General features: G+C 43.4%; 1 protein-coding gene across 1 annotated transcript; it reads left to right on the forward strand.

The window, feature by feature from the left end:
- The first annotated feature begins 479 nt into the window (after nucleotides 1-479).
- On the forward strand, nucleotides 480-10,611 carry LOC106601995 (uncharacterized). The gene is made up of 5 exons (XM_014194439.2): nucleotides 480-711; nucleotides 6,929-7,095; nucleotides 8,944-9,054; nucleotides 9,279-9,431; nucleotides 9,530-10,611. The coding sequence occupies exons 1-5, from the start codon at nucleotides 594-596 to the stop codon at nucleotides 10,160-10,162; spliced, it is 1,182 nt and encodes a 393-aa protein (XP_014049914.2). The 5' UTR covers nucleotides 480-593; the 3' UTR covers nucleotides 10,163-10,611.
- Nucleotides 10,612-17,864: the final 7,253 nt, after the last annotated feature.

Genomic DNA, 17,864 nt, shown 5'->3' on the forward strand with positions numbered 1-17,864 from the left:
GGGTTACTCTGACCTTCCTTCTTTAGTGAATGATATTGTGGTGGGTTACTCTGACCTTCCTTCTTTAGTGGATGATATTGTGGTGGGTGATTCTCACCTTCCTTCCTTAGTGGATGATATTGTGGTGGGTTACTCTCACCTTCCAGATTTAGTGGATGATATTGTGGTGGGTGATTCTCACCTTCCTTCCTTAGTGGATGATATTGTGGTGGGTTACTCTCACCTTCCAGATTTAGTGGATGATATTGTGGTGGGTGATTCTCAACTTCTTTAGTGGATGATATTGTGGCGGGTGATTCTCACTTTCCTTCTTTAGTGGATGATATTGTGGTGGGTGATTCTCACCTTCCAGATTTAGTAATTATGCACCACACAACTGCCTCAGCAATACTGTAATGCAAACGCAGCGTTCCATCGGAAATGAATGTACTTCTGGTGTACTAACACCAGGGGAAAAAATGTTGGTGTGATCGAGGCGTCGTCCTGGTCTGTTTCGCAAGCGTTCCCGGAAGTATCGCGATGTTGCGCCTCTAGGTTTAGAAACTGCTAGTACACTGCTTAATATCTATGGTGGAAAACGCCATATTTTCGAAATGGCATATCTCGAGTTCAAGTTTGAGGACCAAATAACAAAATACATTCGAGAACAAGAATTGGAAACGTCACTTAAATTCATAACATTGAGAAAGGACAAAAGTTTTGGGCTAAAGGGTAAGTTGTCTTTAAAAACATATACATGTATATAGCCTAACTAGCTAACATTAGGTAGCTAGTAGCTTACTTTTGCTGCTCATCTAAAATGACCTATAGCTGATGATACACTAGCCCAATAAATTAGACATTTTCATTAATTACTGTTGGAATAACTAAGTTACGTATGTGACGGCTAATGATACACTTGCCATTTTTGAGGGGGCAATATTGCTATGCAATGTTGCTGGCAACGGAGTGGGGTTTGCCCGTCTGTCAGTCATTCCATGTTCGGTGTCATTAGCTGAGGGCTGAAGCACGGACGTTGAACAGAAGCTCTTGCTAAAGGCGTCGGGATTCTTCCCAGCCGAAACATTTCGGAAAAGTTCGTGCATATGACATTTTGGCTTTTTTGTTCGTTTTGGAAATCGTTTCCAAAACGAAGTTAGTTCATCTGTGCTGTTTACAGTATGAGCATAGTGGGCAGAACAAGCAAGTGGGCAAAGCCAAGCACAAACTCAATTCGACCATGCACTCCTAAACGCAATTTTTTAAAACTTTGGCAAAGCTTCAAGTCGGTAAAACTTAGCGCACTGTGCTCGTAACATATTGTACTTTTTGGACAGAAAAATGTATTGAGATCAGATGTTTAATCGACGAGAGAATTAACAGAATGTCGGCCCAATTTCAGCTTCTTCCATCCGCTCCCACTACCCGCGACTGGACTTCCTGTCACTACCATATTTGGTGGTGAGAAAACGTTCTTTAGGGACGCTTCAGCTTTATAGTCCCTATGACGTGTCTGGTTTACCCTTTCGGTTCTGTGGTTCCGGCAAACAACATTTTTTTCTAGAGGCAAGCCGAAGTCTAAGCCACTTTGTGGATGATTGGTCAACAGTAAGGATTGTACAATAAAGGCTGCATTCCAAACACACTCTCCCCTCAGCCCTCAAGTTAAGTGGACACTTCTGATGACGTGTGTTGTGTTTTCAGCCACTGGTAGCTTGTGGGCGCTTTATATGTGCTACAGTCAATTATGATCATGTCAAATCAAACTATTTGTCACATGCACCGAACACAACAAGTGTAGACCTTACCTTGAAATGCTTACTTACAAGCCCTTAACCAACAGTGCAGTTCAAGAAGAGTTAAGAAAATATTTGCCAAATAAACTAAAGTAAAAAATGATAAAAAGTAACACAATAACATAACAATAACGAGACTATATACAGGGGGTACCGGTACAGAGTCAGTGTGCAGGGTTAGAGGTAATTTGTACATGTAGGTAGGGGTGAAGTAACTATGCATAGATAATAAATAGCGAGTAGCAGCAGTGTACAAAACAAATGGAGGGGGTCAATGTAATAGTCCGGTGGCCATTTGATTAATTGTTCAGCAGTCTTATGGCTTGGGCTTTCGTCTGACACAGCCTATTATATAGGTCCTGGATTGCAGGAAGCTTGGCTCCAGTGATGTACTGGGCCGTACGCACTACCCTCTGTAGCGCCTTATGGTCAGATGCCGAGCAGTTGCCATACCAGGCGGTGATGCAACCGGTCAGGATGCTCTCGATGGTGCAACTGTAGAACCCATGCCAAATCTTTTCAGTCTCCTGAGGGGGAAAAGGTTTTGTCATGCCCTCTTCACGACTGTCTTGGTGTGTTTGATGATAGATAGTTGGTGATGTGGACACCAAGGAACTTGACACTCTTGACCCGCTCCACTACAGCCTGTTCGGTGTGCCTTTTCCTGTGGTCCACGATCAGCTCCTTTGTCTTGCTCACATTGAGGGGGAGGTTGTTGTCCTGGCACCACAATGCCAGACCTCCTCCCTATAGGTTGTCTCATCGTTGTCGGTGATCAGGCCTACCACTGTTGTGTCGTCAGCAAACTTAATGATGGTGTTGGAGTCGTGTTTGGCCACGCAGTCATGGGTGAACAGGGAGTACAGGAGGGGACTAAGTACACACCCCTGAGGGGCCCCAGTGTTGAAGATCAGCGTGGCAGACATGTTACCTACCCTCCAGGATCCAGTTGCAGAGGGAGGTGTTTAGTCCCAGGGTCCTTAGCTTAGTGATGAGCTTCGTGGGCACTATGGTGTTGAGCTGTAGTCAATGAACAGCATTCTTACATAGGTGTTCCTTTTGTCCACGTGGGAAAGGGCAGTGTGGAATGCGATTGAGATTGCGTCATCTGTGGATTTGTTGGGGTGGTATACAAATTGGAGTGGGTCTAGGGTATCCGAGAGGATGCTGCTGATGTGATAATCAGCCATTCAAAGCACTTCATGGCTACCGACGTGAGTGCTATGGGGCGGTAATCATTTAGGCAGGTTATTTTCGCTTCCTTGGGCACAGGGACTATGGTGGTCTGCTTGAAACATGTAGGTATTACAGACTCGGTCAGGGAGAGGTTGAAAATGTGAAGACACTTGCCAGTTGGTCCTCGCATGTTTTGAGTACACGTTCTGGTAATTTATCTGGCCCCGCGGCTTTGTGAATGTTGACCTGTTTAAAGGTTTTGTTCACATCGGCTACTGAGAGTGTTATCACACAGTCATCCAGAACAGCTGGTGCTCTCGTGCATGCTTCAGTGTTGCTTGTCTTGAAGTGAGCATAAAAGGCATTTAGCTCTTCTGGTATGCTCGCGTCACTGGGCAGCTTGCATCTGGGTTTCCCTTTGTATTCCGTAATAGTTTAAGTCCTGCCACATCTGACGAGCGTCAGAGCCGGCGTAGTAGGATTCAATCTTAATCCTGTATTGACGATTTGCCTGTTTGATGGTTTGTCGGAGGGCATAGCGGGATTTCTTATAGGCATCGGGATTAGTGTCCCGCTCCTTGAAAGCGGCAGCTCTAGCCTTTAGCTCAATGCGGATGTTGCTTGTAATCAATGGCTTCTGGTTGGGATATGTACGTACGGTCACTGTGGGGGCAACGTCGTCGATGCACTTATTGATGAAGCTGATGACCGAGGTGGTATACTTCTCAATGCCATCGGATGAATCCCGAACATATTCCAGTCTGTGCTTGCAAAACAGTCCTGTAGCGTGGCATCTGTGTCATCTGATCACTTCCGTATTGAGCGAGTCACTGGTACTTCCTGCTTGAATTTTTGCTTGTAAGCGGGAATCAGGAGGATAAAATTATGGTCAGATTTGCCAAGTGGAGGGCGGGAGAGAGCTTTGTATGCATCTCTGTGTGTGGAGTAAAGGTGGTCTAGAGTTTTTTTCCTATGGTTGCACGTGACATGCTGGTAAAAATTTGGTAAAGCTGATTTTGTTTGCCTGCATTAAAGACCTCGGCCACTAGAAGCACCGCTCCTGGGTGAGCATTTTCTTGTTTGCTTATGGCCTTAGAGTTGGTTGAGAGCGGTCTTAGTGCCAGCTTCGGTCTGTGGTGGTAAATAGACGGCTACGAATAATATAGATAGATAGTGTGGTCGACAGCTTATCATAAGGTACTCTACTTCAGGCGAGCAATACCTCGAAACTTCTTTAATATTAGACATCGCACACCAGCTGTTATTGACAAAAAGACACACCCCCACCCCTCGTCTTACCAGACGTAGCTTCTCTAAACAAGCAACCTCTGACAAAAGTCCCTCTACTTCTATTTAAGGTGAAAATGATGAATCAGACACCTTATCGATAGCAACAACTCATGGTCCTCCTGGAATCAGAAGTTTTTTTGACTCAATAGAGGAACGCAGTCAGAGAAATGCTGATGAATATCTTGCTCGAGCTGTGTATGCAACTGGTTCACACCTGATGCTCACAGACAATGTGTATTGGAAGAGATTTCTGGATGTTCTTCACCCAGCATACACCCCTCCAACCAGACATGCTTTATCTACTCATTTGCTGGATGCAGAGTTCAACAGCGTTCAAGTGAAGGTCAAGCAAATCATAGAGAAAGTAGACTGTATTGCAATCATCTCTGATGGGTGGTCGAATGTTTGTGGGCAAGGAATAATTAACTACATCTCCACCCCTCAACCAGTTTTCTACAATAGCACAGACACAAGGGACAACAGACACACCGGTCACTACATTGCAGATGAGCTGAAGGCAGTCATCAATGACCTTGGACCACAGAAGGTATTTGCACTAGTGACAGACAATGCTGCGAACATGAAGGCTGCTTGGTCTAAAGTGGAGGAGTCCTACCCTCACACCCATTGGATGTGCTGCTCATGGATTGAATCTGCTCCTCAAGGACATCATGGCACTGAAAACAATGGATACACTCTACAAGAGAGCCAAGGAAATGGTTAGGTATGTGAAGGATCATCAAGTTATAGCAGCAATCTACCTCACCAAGCAAAGTGAGAAGAATAAGAGCATCACATTGAAGCTTCCCAGCAACACCCGTTGGGATGGTGTTGTCATCATGTTTGACAGTCTCCTGGAGGGGAAGGAGTCTCCAAGAAATGGCCATATCACAGTCTGCTGATATGGACAGCCCCATCAAGAGGATCCTCCTGGATGATGAATTTTGGGAGAGAGTGGTAAGCAGCCTGAAACTCCTGAAACCTATAGCAGTAGCATTATCTCCCTCAATCCGTGCAGTCTGATGTTCAGACTCTGCTTGCAGATGTAAGAGAAGAAATCCGTACTGCCCTACCCACTTCACTGTTGCTCCAAGCAGAGGAAACTGCAGTTCTGAAATACATCAAAAAGCATGAAGACTTCTGCCTGAAGCCCATACACGCCGCAGCGTACATGTTGAACCCCAAGTATGCTGGCAAGAGCATCCCGTCTGGTGCAGAGATCAACAAGGCCTATGGTGTCATCACTACCATGTCTCGCCACCTTGGCCTGGATGAGGGCAAGGTTCTTGGCAGTCTGGCAGAGTACACTTCCAAGCAAGGGCTTTGGGATGGAGATGCAATATGGCAGCCGTGCCAACATATCTCATCAACCACCTGGTGGAAGGGACTTAGTGGATCTGAGGCTCTTTCCCCTGTTGCCTCCATCATCCTCCAAATCCCACCAACATCAGCTGCCTCAGAGCACAACTGGTCCTTGTTTGGGAACACACACACCAAAGCACGCAACAGGCTGACCAATACAAGGGTTGAAAAATTGGTGGCCATCCGGACAAATTTGAGGCTTTTTGAGCCTGACAACGAGCCATCCTCAACAAGGTTGGAAAGTGACAGTGAAGATGAGATCTCAGAGTCTCATGGTCAAGAGGTGGACATTGAGGAGGTCCAGGGAGAAGACATGGAAACCTGAGAGGAAGACAACCAAAGCTTTAGTCTAGAAACTATCATTTTACAGATGTATGTTGAAAACGTTTTTGGGAGATGCGATTCAATATTCCCGTTCTTTTATTGTTCAGTGAAATCATCCCATGTGAAGAGTCAACTCATTTAATTAAAGTTCAATTCGTAAATAAATAGATTTTTTTATTTCTATTAGAAGGATTTAATAATTTGCAGTTATGTCTACTTATGATAAGGTAAAAGGTTTATGTTTCTGTCTCCATATGTTATGGTAAATATATCCAATGCAAAAAAACATCTACATTTAAATGGTATTAATATTAATTTGCATATATTCCCGTTAATCCCCATGGAAAGTTTACACCTCTGAATATTCCCCAAAATGTGCAACCCTAATGACAATACTTCCGTGCACAAAGCGAGGTACATACAGAAATGGTTTATCGAGAAATCTGTGTGGAAGAACTTGACTGGCCTGCACAGAGCCATGACCTCAACCCCATCGAACATCTTTAGGATGTATTGGAAGGCCGACTGTGAGCCAGGCCTAATCGTCCAACATCAGTGCCCGACCTCACTAATGCTCTTGTGGCTGAATGGAAGAAAGTCCCCTCAGTAATGTTCCAACATCTAGTGGAAAGCCTTCCCAGAAGAGTGGAGGCTGTTATAGCAGGAAAGGGGGACCAAGTCCATATTAATACCCATGATTTTTGGAATGAGATGTTCGACGAGCAGGTGTCCACATTTTTTTGATTGTGTAGTGTATAAGATCATTTGACCTTAAAGAGTAATGGCAGACTCACATACACTCCTTAAGAGTACATTGATTGCAGCAACCAATGCTGCCATGGCAACGATGCTCGACTTCATTGCCTCAATTGCTAGTGCATCATCAGCATAAGGGATCCATTTCAAGAACAGATTAGTTATTTGACAGAGCAACTTAGTTAGTTTCCCTACAAGCCTATCATTCTAATAGTAAAATATCATATTGTTGACCTTTTTAACAGATGCGCAGCCTTTGGCACGGAAAAAACTCAGCTGGGAGAGTAAAAGTATCCCGTTCAATGGTGTTCCGTTTCAAGTTGTTGGCACAAAGACGTATGAATGCCACCAGGGCAAAGACAGACAGACAAAAGCCAAAGAGAAATATGCTGCTGAAAGAGACAAGAAGGAAGTAAGTTCATAGACGGATCACTGTCATTTACACCCTACACTTTTTCTAACATTTAATTAGAATAATGTTGAAGTACTAACAATGGAATGTTCCTCAATAAGATGGGACTTTAAAGGGTTGTCCTAACTCTGGTCACTAAACATCCCATGGCACTTATTGCAAGAGTATGTAGGTGGGGTTAGGGTGGTGAGTTTCCCTGTACACTGTAAAGAGCTTTGGGTGTCTAGAAAAGTGCTATATACAGTACCAGTCCAAAGTTTGGACACACCTACTCATTCCAGGGTTTTTCTTTATTTTTACTATTTTATACATTGTAGAATTATAGTGAAGACATCAAAACTATGAAATAACACATGGAATCATATAGTAACCAAAAAAGTGTTAAACAAATCAAAATATATTTTATATTTGAGATACTTCAAAGTAGCCACCCTTTGCCTTGATGACAGCTTTGCACACTCTTGCCATTCTCTCAACCAGCTTCATGAGGTAGTCACCTGGAATGCATTTCAATTAACAGTGCCTTGTTAAAAGTTAATTTATGGAATTTCTTTCCTTTATGCGTTTGAGCCAATCAGTTGTGCTGTGACGAGGTAGGGGTGGAATACAGAAGATAGCCTTATTTGGTAAAAGACCAAGTCCGTATTATGGCAAGAACAGCTCAAATAAGCAAAGACAAACGACAGTCCATCATTACTTTAAGACATGAAGGTCAGTCAATTCAGAAAATTAAGAACTTTGAAAGTTTCATCAAGTGCAGTTGCAAAAACCATCAAGCTCTATGATGAAACTGTCTTTTGAGGAATGCCACAGGAAAGGAAGACCCAGAGTTACCTCTGCTGCAGAGGATACGTTTATTAGAGTTTCCAGCCTCAGAAATGGCAGCCCAAATTATTGCATAACAGACTTCAAGTAACAGACACATCTCAACATCAACTGCTCAGAGGAGAATGCGTAAATCAGGCCTTCATGGTCAAATTGCTGCAAAGAAACCACTACTAAAGGACACCAAAAAGAAGAAGAGACTTGCTTGGGCCAATAAACACGAGCAATGGATGTTAGACCGGTGGAAATCTGTCCTTTGGTCTGATGAGTCCAAATTTGTGATTTTTGGTTCCAACCGCTGTGTCTTTGTGAGATGCAGAGTAGGTGAACAGATGATCTCCGCATGTGTGGTTCCCACCGTGAAGCATGGAGGAGGAGATGTGGGGGTGCTTGTGATTGGTGTGGGTGTGATTTTATTTAGAATTCAAGGCACACTTAACCAGCATGGCTACCACAGCATTCTGCAGTGATACGCCATCCCATCTGGTTTGCGCTTAGTGAGACTCATTTGTTTTTCAACAGGACAATGACCAAACACACCTCCAGGCTGTGTAAGGGATATTTGACCAAGAAGGAGAGTGATGGAGTGCTGCAGCAGATGACCTGGACTCCACAATCACCTGACCTCAACCCAATTGAGATGGTTTGCGATGAGTTGGACCGCAGAGTGAAGGAAAAGCAGCCAACAAGTGCTCAGCATATGTGGGAACTCTCTCAAGACTGTTGGAAAAGCATTCCAGGTGAAGCTGGTTGAGAGAATGCCAAGAGAAAAACTGCAAAACTGTCATCAAGGCAAAGGGTGGCTACTTTGAAGAATCAAAAATTATATTTGGAATTGTTTAACACTTTTTTGGTGACTACGTGATTCCATATATGTTATATCATAGGTTTGACGTCTTCATTATTATTCTACAATGTAGAAAATAGTAAAAATTGAATGAGTAGCTGTGTCCAAACTTTTGACTGGTACTGTAAGCCCAATTTTATTATTATTATTATTAAATGTTTTGCCATCTTCCATAGCTTGAAGACCATACCTTTCTACAGAAACGGAAACTGGTACAAAATACCAAAAAGGTGGACTGCAAGGCTATAATAAACATCGCCCACGTTATTCGCTTTCCTGATTTTAAGGTAAATATGAACAAGTTTTAAGGTCTACGCCTACTGTTGGTCAAAGTCTTAAGGCCGTGTTTACACAGGCAGCCCATTTCCAATTATGGGCAAAAGAGCTGATCTGATTGGTGAAAAGATAAATTAGTGGGGAAAAAGATCAGAATTGGACTGTCTGTGTGAATCAGCCTAACATTGTACATAGTAACAGTACATATGTAACAAATACCACATTCTTTGTCTAGATTGAGGAAAGTACAGTGTGCTCTAAAAAGGAGGCCTCCCAAACGCTGAAGGCAGCACTAAGTGAAACACCCAGCTCCGTGAAGGCAGAGGTTGTCTACTGCGTCAGGTTCCCCTCCCTCTCTGAGCACAGCTCACATGCAGTTGTTGGCGAGGTAAATATAACTATAGAATCTATATAATAGTGTTGGTTAAGTTACCCCCTTACCCACTGACCCCTTTATGATAAACCCATGTATTGTTTCTCCAACAGGCAGCTTATGTTAGGGAAGCTGTAGATGCCAGGCTGAGAGAGAAGATTGAGCAGCTGACTCTGTCTGGTGTGAGAAAGATGACTGAAATGAAGTGTCATCTAAACACCTTTGTAGTGGAAGAGCTTTTCCATGGAGAGCAGCCTCCTCCACCTACTCGCAGGCGCTATTACCCCACTGACAGTGACATAAGAAATGTCATGTTTAAGACCAAGCAGGCCACCAGAGACTCCAACATTGACCGTCCATACGAAGGTCCATCTGGAAGAGGAAAGAACAGGTCCTCTAGGAAGCTGTTGCGGTTACGGAGGCAATGTGCAGGATATCTTAAAGAGATCACAGAACTCACTTATCATCTCCAAGAGGAACAGTACGTGACTGATCTGTCTTCACAGCTCAGAAGCGTGTTGCTGGATATGAAGGCCCATGTTCCACAGGATAAAGGCCTTCCACTGACCTTTTCTCCAAGGAAGAGAAAAGCTGAGACGGACATGGACCTCATTCCAACCAAGAGTGCGTCACACCCTTTCATAGATGGGTTAGAACAGCATACAGAGGACATAGTGAGTGTGGACACCTTGTTGGCATTGAGCCTAGGGCTGAGGACTGAGTGTGTGGGTTCTGCCACCAATTGAGTATATTTTGGTTAGTGTAACTTTTATTTCAACTAATATTAACTTTCTGTCAACACAACTTGATAAAGGGGGGGGGTCAAGAGGGGGATGCAATCTCAGGGCAGGTTAGTTTTGAATCTTGTTCTGGAGGCAGCGCTGCAGAGTGCTCACTAGCTGGCAGTCATAAAATCTGATTTTAAACCTAACTGTAACCACACTGCTAACCCTAATTTCTAACCTTAAATGTGCTTTTCGATCTTAATTTTTGGTTGTATGAATTTTGACATGTATTCAGACACCTTCCCTTTTTTCACATTTTGTTACGTTAAAACCTAATTCTAAAATGGATTAAATTGTTATTTTCCTCATTAATCTACACACAATACCCCATAATGACTGAGCAAAAACAGGTCTAGAAATGTTAGCAATTATTTATTTATTTTTTAAATAAAAATGAAATATTACATTTGCATAAGTATTCAGACCCTTAACTCAGTACTTTGTTGAAGCCCCTTTTGCAGCGATTACAGCCTTGAGTCTTCTTGGGTATGACGCTACAAGCTTGGCACACCTGTATTTTGGCAGTTTCTCCCATTCTTCTCTGCAGATCCTCTCAAGCTCTGTCAGGTTATTTTCAGGTGTCACAGCGATTTTCAGGTCTCTCCAGTGATGTTCGATCAGATTCAAGTCCGGGCTCTGGCTGGGCCACTCAAGGACATTCAGAGACATGTCCCGAAGCCACTCCTATGTTGTCTTGGCTGTGTGCTTAGGGTTGTCCTGTTGGAAGGTGAACCTTCGCTCCAGTCTGAGGTCCTGAGCGCTCTGGAGCAGGTTTTCATCAAGGATCTCTCTGTACTTTGCTCAGTTAATCTTTCCCTTGATCCTGACTAGTCTCCTAGTCCCTGCCGCTGAAAAACATCCCCAGAGCATGATGCTGCCACCGCCATGCTTCGCTGTAGGGATGGTGCCAGATTTCTTCCAGGTGTGATGCTTGGCATTCAGGCCAAAGAGTTCAATCTTGGTTTCATCAGACCAGAGAATCTTGTTTCTCATGGTCTGAGAGTCCTTTAGGTGGGCTGTCATGAGCGTGTTATTGAGGAATGGCTTCCATCAGGCCACTCTACCATAAAGGCCTGATTGGTGGAGTGCTGCAGAGGTGGTTGTCCTTCTGGAAGGTTCTCCCATCTCCACAGAGGAACTCTCGAGCTCTGTCAGAGTGACCATCGGGTTCTTGATCACCTCCCTGACCAAGGCCGTTCCCCCTCGATTGCTCAGTTTGGCCGGTCGGCCAGCTCTAGGAAGAGTCTTGGTGGTTCCAAACTTTTTCCATTTTAAGTATAATGGAGGCCACTGTGTTCTTGGGGACCTTCAATGCTGCAGACATGTTTTGGTACCCTTCCCCAGATCTGTGCCTCGACAAAATCATGTCTCAGAGCTCTACAGACAATTCCTTCAACCTCATGGTTTGGTTTTTGCTCTGACATGCACTGTCAACTGTAGGACCTTATATAGACAGGTGAGTGCCTTTCCAAATCATGTCCAATCAATTGAATTTACCACAGCTGGACTCCAATCAAGTTGTAGAACCATCTCAAGGATGATGAATGGAAACAGGATGCACCTGAGCTCAATTTTGAGTCTCGTAGCAAAGGGTTCGAATATTTTATTTTTTGCAAACATTTCTAAAAACCTGTTTTCGCTTTGTCATTTTGGGTTATTGTGTGTAGCTTGAAGAGGGGAAAAATTATTTTATAAATTTTAGAATAAGGCTGTAATGTAACAACAACAAAAAGTGAAGGGGTCTGAATACTTTCTGAATTCACTGTGGCCAATTTGGACTTGGCTCCGGAAATGTGGAAATGGCTCCGTTCTGCCTCCAGGACAAGTGTCAGCCTGCTATCTGAGGTGGGAGGGGTCTGAAATATTGCATAGATGGCTAGCCCACCTTAACTCAAACATTTAAATGTGCTTAATCAGTTTGTAACAAAGGTGTTCATATGCAGCAGTCTTAACCATTAGCACATACCACTCCTGTACTGTATCAATGTCATGGCTCTTCTATTTAGGGGGGTATAATTTTGCAGGCACAGAGCAGGGTAGTTTGTGTACAATCCCCAGTGTAGTTTTCCACATGTTTCAGTTCAGAGGGATTTGAGAGTAGGAACAGTCTTGGGCCAAAGGGAATCATCCAGAACTGTTGTAAATGAGGGCATGTCCTTAACACGTGACCCAAGGTGCCTTTGTCCTGGTTGCATCCCCAGCAGTCAGGAGAGTCCAGTAGAACCTGTGGATGGTTGTCAACGGAGATAGCCTTGACCGCAGCTCTCTTGCAACGGTCTTATTGGACCTCAGTATGTTTTGCCATTCCTCATCTGTGAAGGATACGTCCATATGGCTCCTGAGTGGCGCAGTGGTCTAAGGCACTGCATCTCAGTGCTGGAGGCATCACTACAGACACCCTGGTTCCATTCCAGGCTGTATCACAACCGGCCGTAATTGGGAGTCCCATAGGGCGGCGCACAATTGGCCCAGTGTCGTCCGGATTTGGTCGGTGTAGGCTGTCATTGTAAATAAGAATTTTTTTCTTAACTGACTTGCCTAGTTAAATAAAGTATTTCCCCATGCAATCTGATTGGGGACTTTAGGTTGAGTAGAGTATATTATAATATGAGACCTTGTCTCCTTTCCCATAGTGTTCAATGATCTTCATAGGGATGGATATCTGATGAACGGGTGGTCCAGGCCCCAGGGATATCTGATGAAACGGGTAGGCCAGGCCCCAGGGATATCTGATGAACGGGTAGGCCAGGCCCCAGGGATATCTGATGAACGGGTGGTCCAGGCCCCAGGGATATCTGATGAACGGGTGGTCCAGGCCCCAGGGATATCTGATGAAACGGGTAGGCCAGGCCCCAGGGATATCTGATGAAATGGGTAGGCCAGGCCCCAGGGCTATCTGATGAACGGGTAGGCCAGGCCCCAGGGCATAGCATGTGCCTTAGCTGTAGGTGTTTCCAAAAGTACAGTGTCTCTCTGTGGACTGTAACAGGGTTGAAGTTTTATCTTAAATCAGCCAAAAAATCAGCCAATTTCAAAAAATTCTGTGAAACAGTATTACTTGTAGATTTTGAAAGTAAAAATCTAACATGAAGATGTCAATTGTTTGTCTACATGCAATGTTAAAAACAATGCAGATATTGGAGTAAACCTATTTTTGGTTAAGACAAGTAACTATGAGGGCCAACATCCAAAACCTATTCCTCCTCAGGAGACTGAAAAGATTTGGCATGAGTCCTCAGATCCTCAAAAGGTTTTACAGCTGCACCATCGAGAGCATCCTGACGGGTTGCATCACTGCCTTGTAACTGCTCAGCCTCCGACTGCTAGGCACTACAGAGGGTAGTGCGTACAGCCCAGTACATCACCGGGGCCAAGCTTCGTGCAATCCAGGACCTCTATACCGGGCAGTATCAGAGGAAAAAAATTGTCAAAGACTCCAGCCACCCAAGTCATAGACTGTTCTCTCAGCTACCGCACGGCATGCGGTACCGGAGCGGCAAGTCTAAGTCCAAGAGGCTTATTTGTGCACCCCCCCCCCCCTTAGCTAGTCTCTTATCTATGCATAGCCACTTTAATATCCCTACCTGCATGTACATAATTACCTCGACACCGGTGCCCCCGCACATTGACATTGACTCTGAACCGGTACCCCCTGTATATAGCCTCGCTATTGTTATTTACTGCTGCTTTTTAATTATTTGTTTTTCTTAAAACTGCATTGTTGGTTAAGGGCTTGTAAGTAAGCATTTCACTGTAAGGTCTACTACACCTGTTGTATTCGGCACACGTGACTAATAAAATGTGATTTGATTTGAACATCATGATAAGCTTGCAAGCTGAGTTTGAATAAGAGATCCTTCGGACAGAACAGTGTGTAGCACAGGAGGGGTCTGAAATCTGAGTTTTGAAGGATTACTAAAGGAGTTCCCCAGGGCTCAATGTTAGCTCCGATCCTTTTTACACTGTATATAAATGATACAGGGAAGACTGACTGCAAATCTTCTGGTGGTTTTAAGACAGGGTTTCACAAAGTCGATTTCCCCCCCCACTTTAAGATGTATCACCAATGCAAGATCACTCACCCATCACTGTGAGTTGTATGCCTTGGTGCAATGGAACGTTCCATCCACAAGGAGGCTAAAGCACTGGTAGCATTGATAGGACAACTCCCTGTGTATCTCTTCGTTCCTTACTGACCAGATTAGGCACTCGTGCCCCGTTGACTTGCTAGTCGGAACTAGGAAACTGATTTATTTTCCAACTTACTGATTCGTTGAATGCGGCATGTGTATAACTACAACCAGTTAGCAAGTCAGATGTACTTCTGGTGTACCAAAACGCAATGACGCTGTCGCTGTGATCAAGGAGTGCGTCTATCATAATCCAAAAGGTGTATGCCCATGCACAGCAATGTTCTAGAATATTGGACCGTTGTCTTTCATACTTTTCAAATTCTCAGCGTAGCTCAAGCAGTTTCTCCAACTGTCAACACATTCAAATGAATAGAGGACAGGTAGGCCTACTGGAGCTGCGTTGGTTGGGAATTGTGGGGAGGTTCACGCCTCGATCACAGCGACAGTGTCATTGCGTTTTGGTACACCAGAAGTACATTAATTTCCAATGGAACGCTGCGTTTGCCTTGCAGCATTGCAGTGGCAGTGCGTTCTGTGTGGTGCATACGTTGGATTTATTGAACATAAGCGTCAAACTATGTGTAGATGGCTTGACAGAAATAGCAGTAGGTGAATGTTGAACTTTTGTTGCCCACATATCTAGGTTATGCTGCGTACTATTTTGCGAAATGGCGCTGTCGGTGTGATCAAGGCGTCAGACTGTGCCCCCCCCCGGATGGTTGTCTGAGAACTGCATAGCTACGTCAACAATGGGAAACCAGATTATTTTAACCTGCAAAGTTAATTATCCTAACCTGCTACGTAAACAGACCATCAGTCCCGACCTACCATCATGCTGCGTTCACTTTACTAACTTTATCTCTGACAGGGAACATTTGTTTTTAACAGTCATCCAGCTCAAGTCAGAAACCCTCTGACCTGAAGGTCATTGAAATCAGGATTTGACCTCAGTTTTTTTCTGAATTCCCAGTTGTCCTGAAACAACAATTGTCTATTAAATTGACAAGATATTGAGTGACCGCTCTAACAATGGAAATACATGTACCCCAAGATGGAAGGCAGGCTGGAGGAGGTGAGATCATGTGGGACCGTTCTAGCCAAAGAGAGGGCAGATACGCTGTGAATAACAGGCCATTGAGATAGATACAGGACTCATTCTTGTATCTGCCATTTTTAGCTCTTATCTCCATTTTAAAGTACTACATTTTTCTTCATTGGATGATTGCTCCCAACTCATAGAATCCCCACCCTACTTTAAAGTTGTGAAACTGGATCCCCTCATGCTAAAACGGTTTATTTCCATGAGTTCTCTATCTCTATGACAACAGACACAACTCAGATATAACAGGTGTGTAGTGCTGGAGGAGGCAGGTAGGTGCACTCCCTCACTTTTTTCAGTTCGATAATACACCGAAAATGTATTCAGATTCGAAATATATTTAATTACCACAAAAATGTCATGAACAACGATTGAATGACCAACCAAATAAATATGTACGCTACAGCAGCCTACAGGAAGGTAAATGGTGGCTTCTTCCTGTCTTCTCTCTGGTGGTGGATAGAATGATGAGGAATGGCCCTGCATCTCAACCAATGGCCAATATAGGCTAAATATCCCAAGCAGGGCTACAGCAACTTCCAGAAAGGGTCAGGCTCCTTGGCCTTTGTGGTGGCTACTCTGGGTTGGGTGTCCTTGAGAAGAACGGTGGTAACTGTAACCAAGTAGTAATATATCGTTTTGGGTTCCACTGTGCAAGAGTGGTCATGGAGTTTTATGAACATCAAGGCAGACACGGTGAATTTTTATATAGATAGATGCAGGGCCGTTTGGAGGATTAAGAACTGGCCAATCAGAACGTTAAAAAAATATATATATTTATTATTATTATTATTATATATATATATTTTTTTTTTAACGTTCTGAACGGCCAAAGTTCTCAATCCTCCAAAATCAAATGTTATTGGTCAAATACACATGGTTAGCAGATGTTATTGTGAGTGTAGCGAAATGGGCCTTTGCATTGCACACATGTAGCCTTGGTATGTCAGGGTGGGAAATGTGAATTGGGCCAAGTTGGAGGGTAATAATGCATTTAGGTTCTAGTTTATTGAGATGTGTGAATACACCACACCAAAATATGGATTTTATGGCTGTTTTAAAACGAATTTCCTGCAATTCAACATAGTAATGATTTATGGTCACTACTTAGTCAATTGATTTGATGATTACGTCTATGAAAATAAATTAGATAATAGTTAACCTCTTTTCTTTTATTCTGTAATAGGGTATATTGTAACCATGTGTTCAAGCTAATCAAATAAAAAATGATTTCGCGCTGACCTTTCAGAACCAGGAAGGGCGCTCCAATCCTTTAAAATAACCTTCAACATCTGTTGCCTTACGGCTAATAGTCCTGCACATCACTTATTAATACAAATAAAAAGTATCACTTCTCACAATGGTGCTCGTTTAGTAAAGTTAGATCAAAGCGGGAATCAATGTCTTGCAAAATCACGATTAATTAATAGCCTATTTTACTTAACAGAACCAAATATAATAGCATTGCATAGTAGGCCTGTAACGTTACTGTTTCCCCAAAAACACTCACATTTCTATTGAGATTTTAGGATGATGGTTAACTGAAGCTGAATAGTGGGAAAATATATAATGTTCCCAATCTCAAAAGAGCCACTAGGCAGGAAATATATGCTTTGATTGAAACTAAAATACAAGAAAGGCTAATAGTTAGTTAACACCATCTGCTGTAATTCACGATAATACAGTAATTCACGATTGACAGTCATGACGGCCTATTTGTTTTATTGGGTATGTCTAACTTGGTGTTTAAGGGTATTAACAATAAAACATGTTCTTGAGACAATATGTGTGGGCCTAGTCAGACGTTGCTAATGGAGGATGCATTTTATGCGTATTCTATAACAGGGCTCACCGTCCCTGCTTCTGGAGAACTACCTTCCTGTAGGTTTTCATTCCAACCCTAATCTAGCGCACCTGATTCTAATAATTTGCTGGTTTATAAGATTAATCAGATCATTTAATTTATTTTTATTTAACCTTTATTTAACTAGGCAAGTCAGTTAAGAACAAATTCATTCACCCCGGCCAAACCCTAACTATGGGACTCCCAATCATGGCCGGTTGTGATAAAACCTGGAATCGAACCAAGGTCTGTAATGACCCCTGTAGCACTGCGCCATTCGGGAGCACCAGCCCAGTTACAACTGGGGCAGCAGTGAATCCGAACAGCACGGTAGAGCACCAGGGTTGTAGAGCCCTGTAATAATAGGCCACATCTGTCGGTACAAACTTTGATTGAGGAAATGATGACGTCATTTACATCTTTTTGGGGGCTCCCTCACCTAAAAAAAATAGCACTACATATAAAGTTTTTTTTTTGTTGAAGTTGCCACGTGCGTTCACTCATATCAGTGCATTTGTAACAACCTAACCATTACAAAACTTTATTAGATCATATAAACCTCACGTAGCAAATTAGCAATTACATCTT

This window comes from Salmo salar, chromosome ssa03 (assembly GCF_905237065.1).
Source record: "Salmo salar chromosome ssa03, Ssal_v3.1, whole genome shotgun sequence".
Classification (NCBI taxonomy): domain Eukaryota; kingdom Metazoa; phylum Chordata; class Actinopteri; order Salmoniformes; family Salmonidae; genus Salmo; species Salmo salar.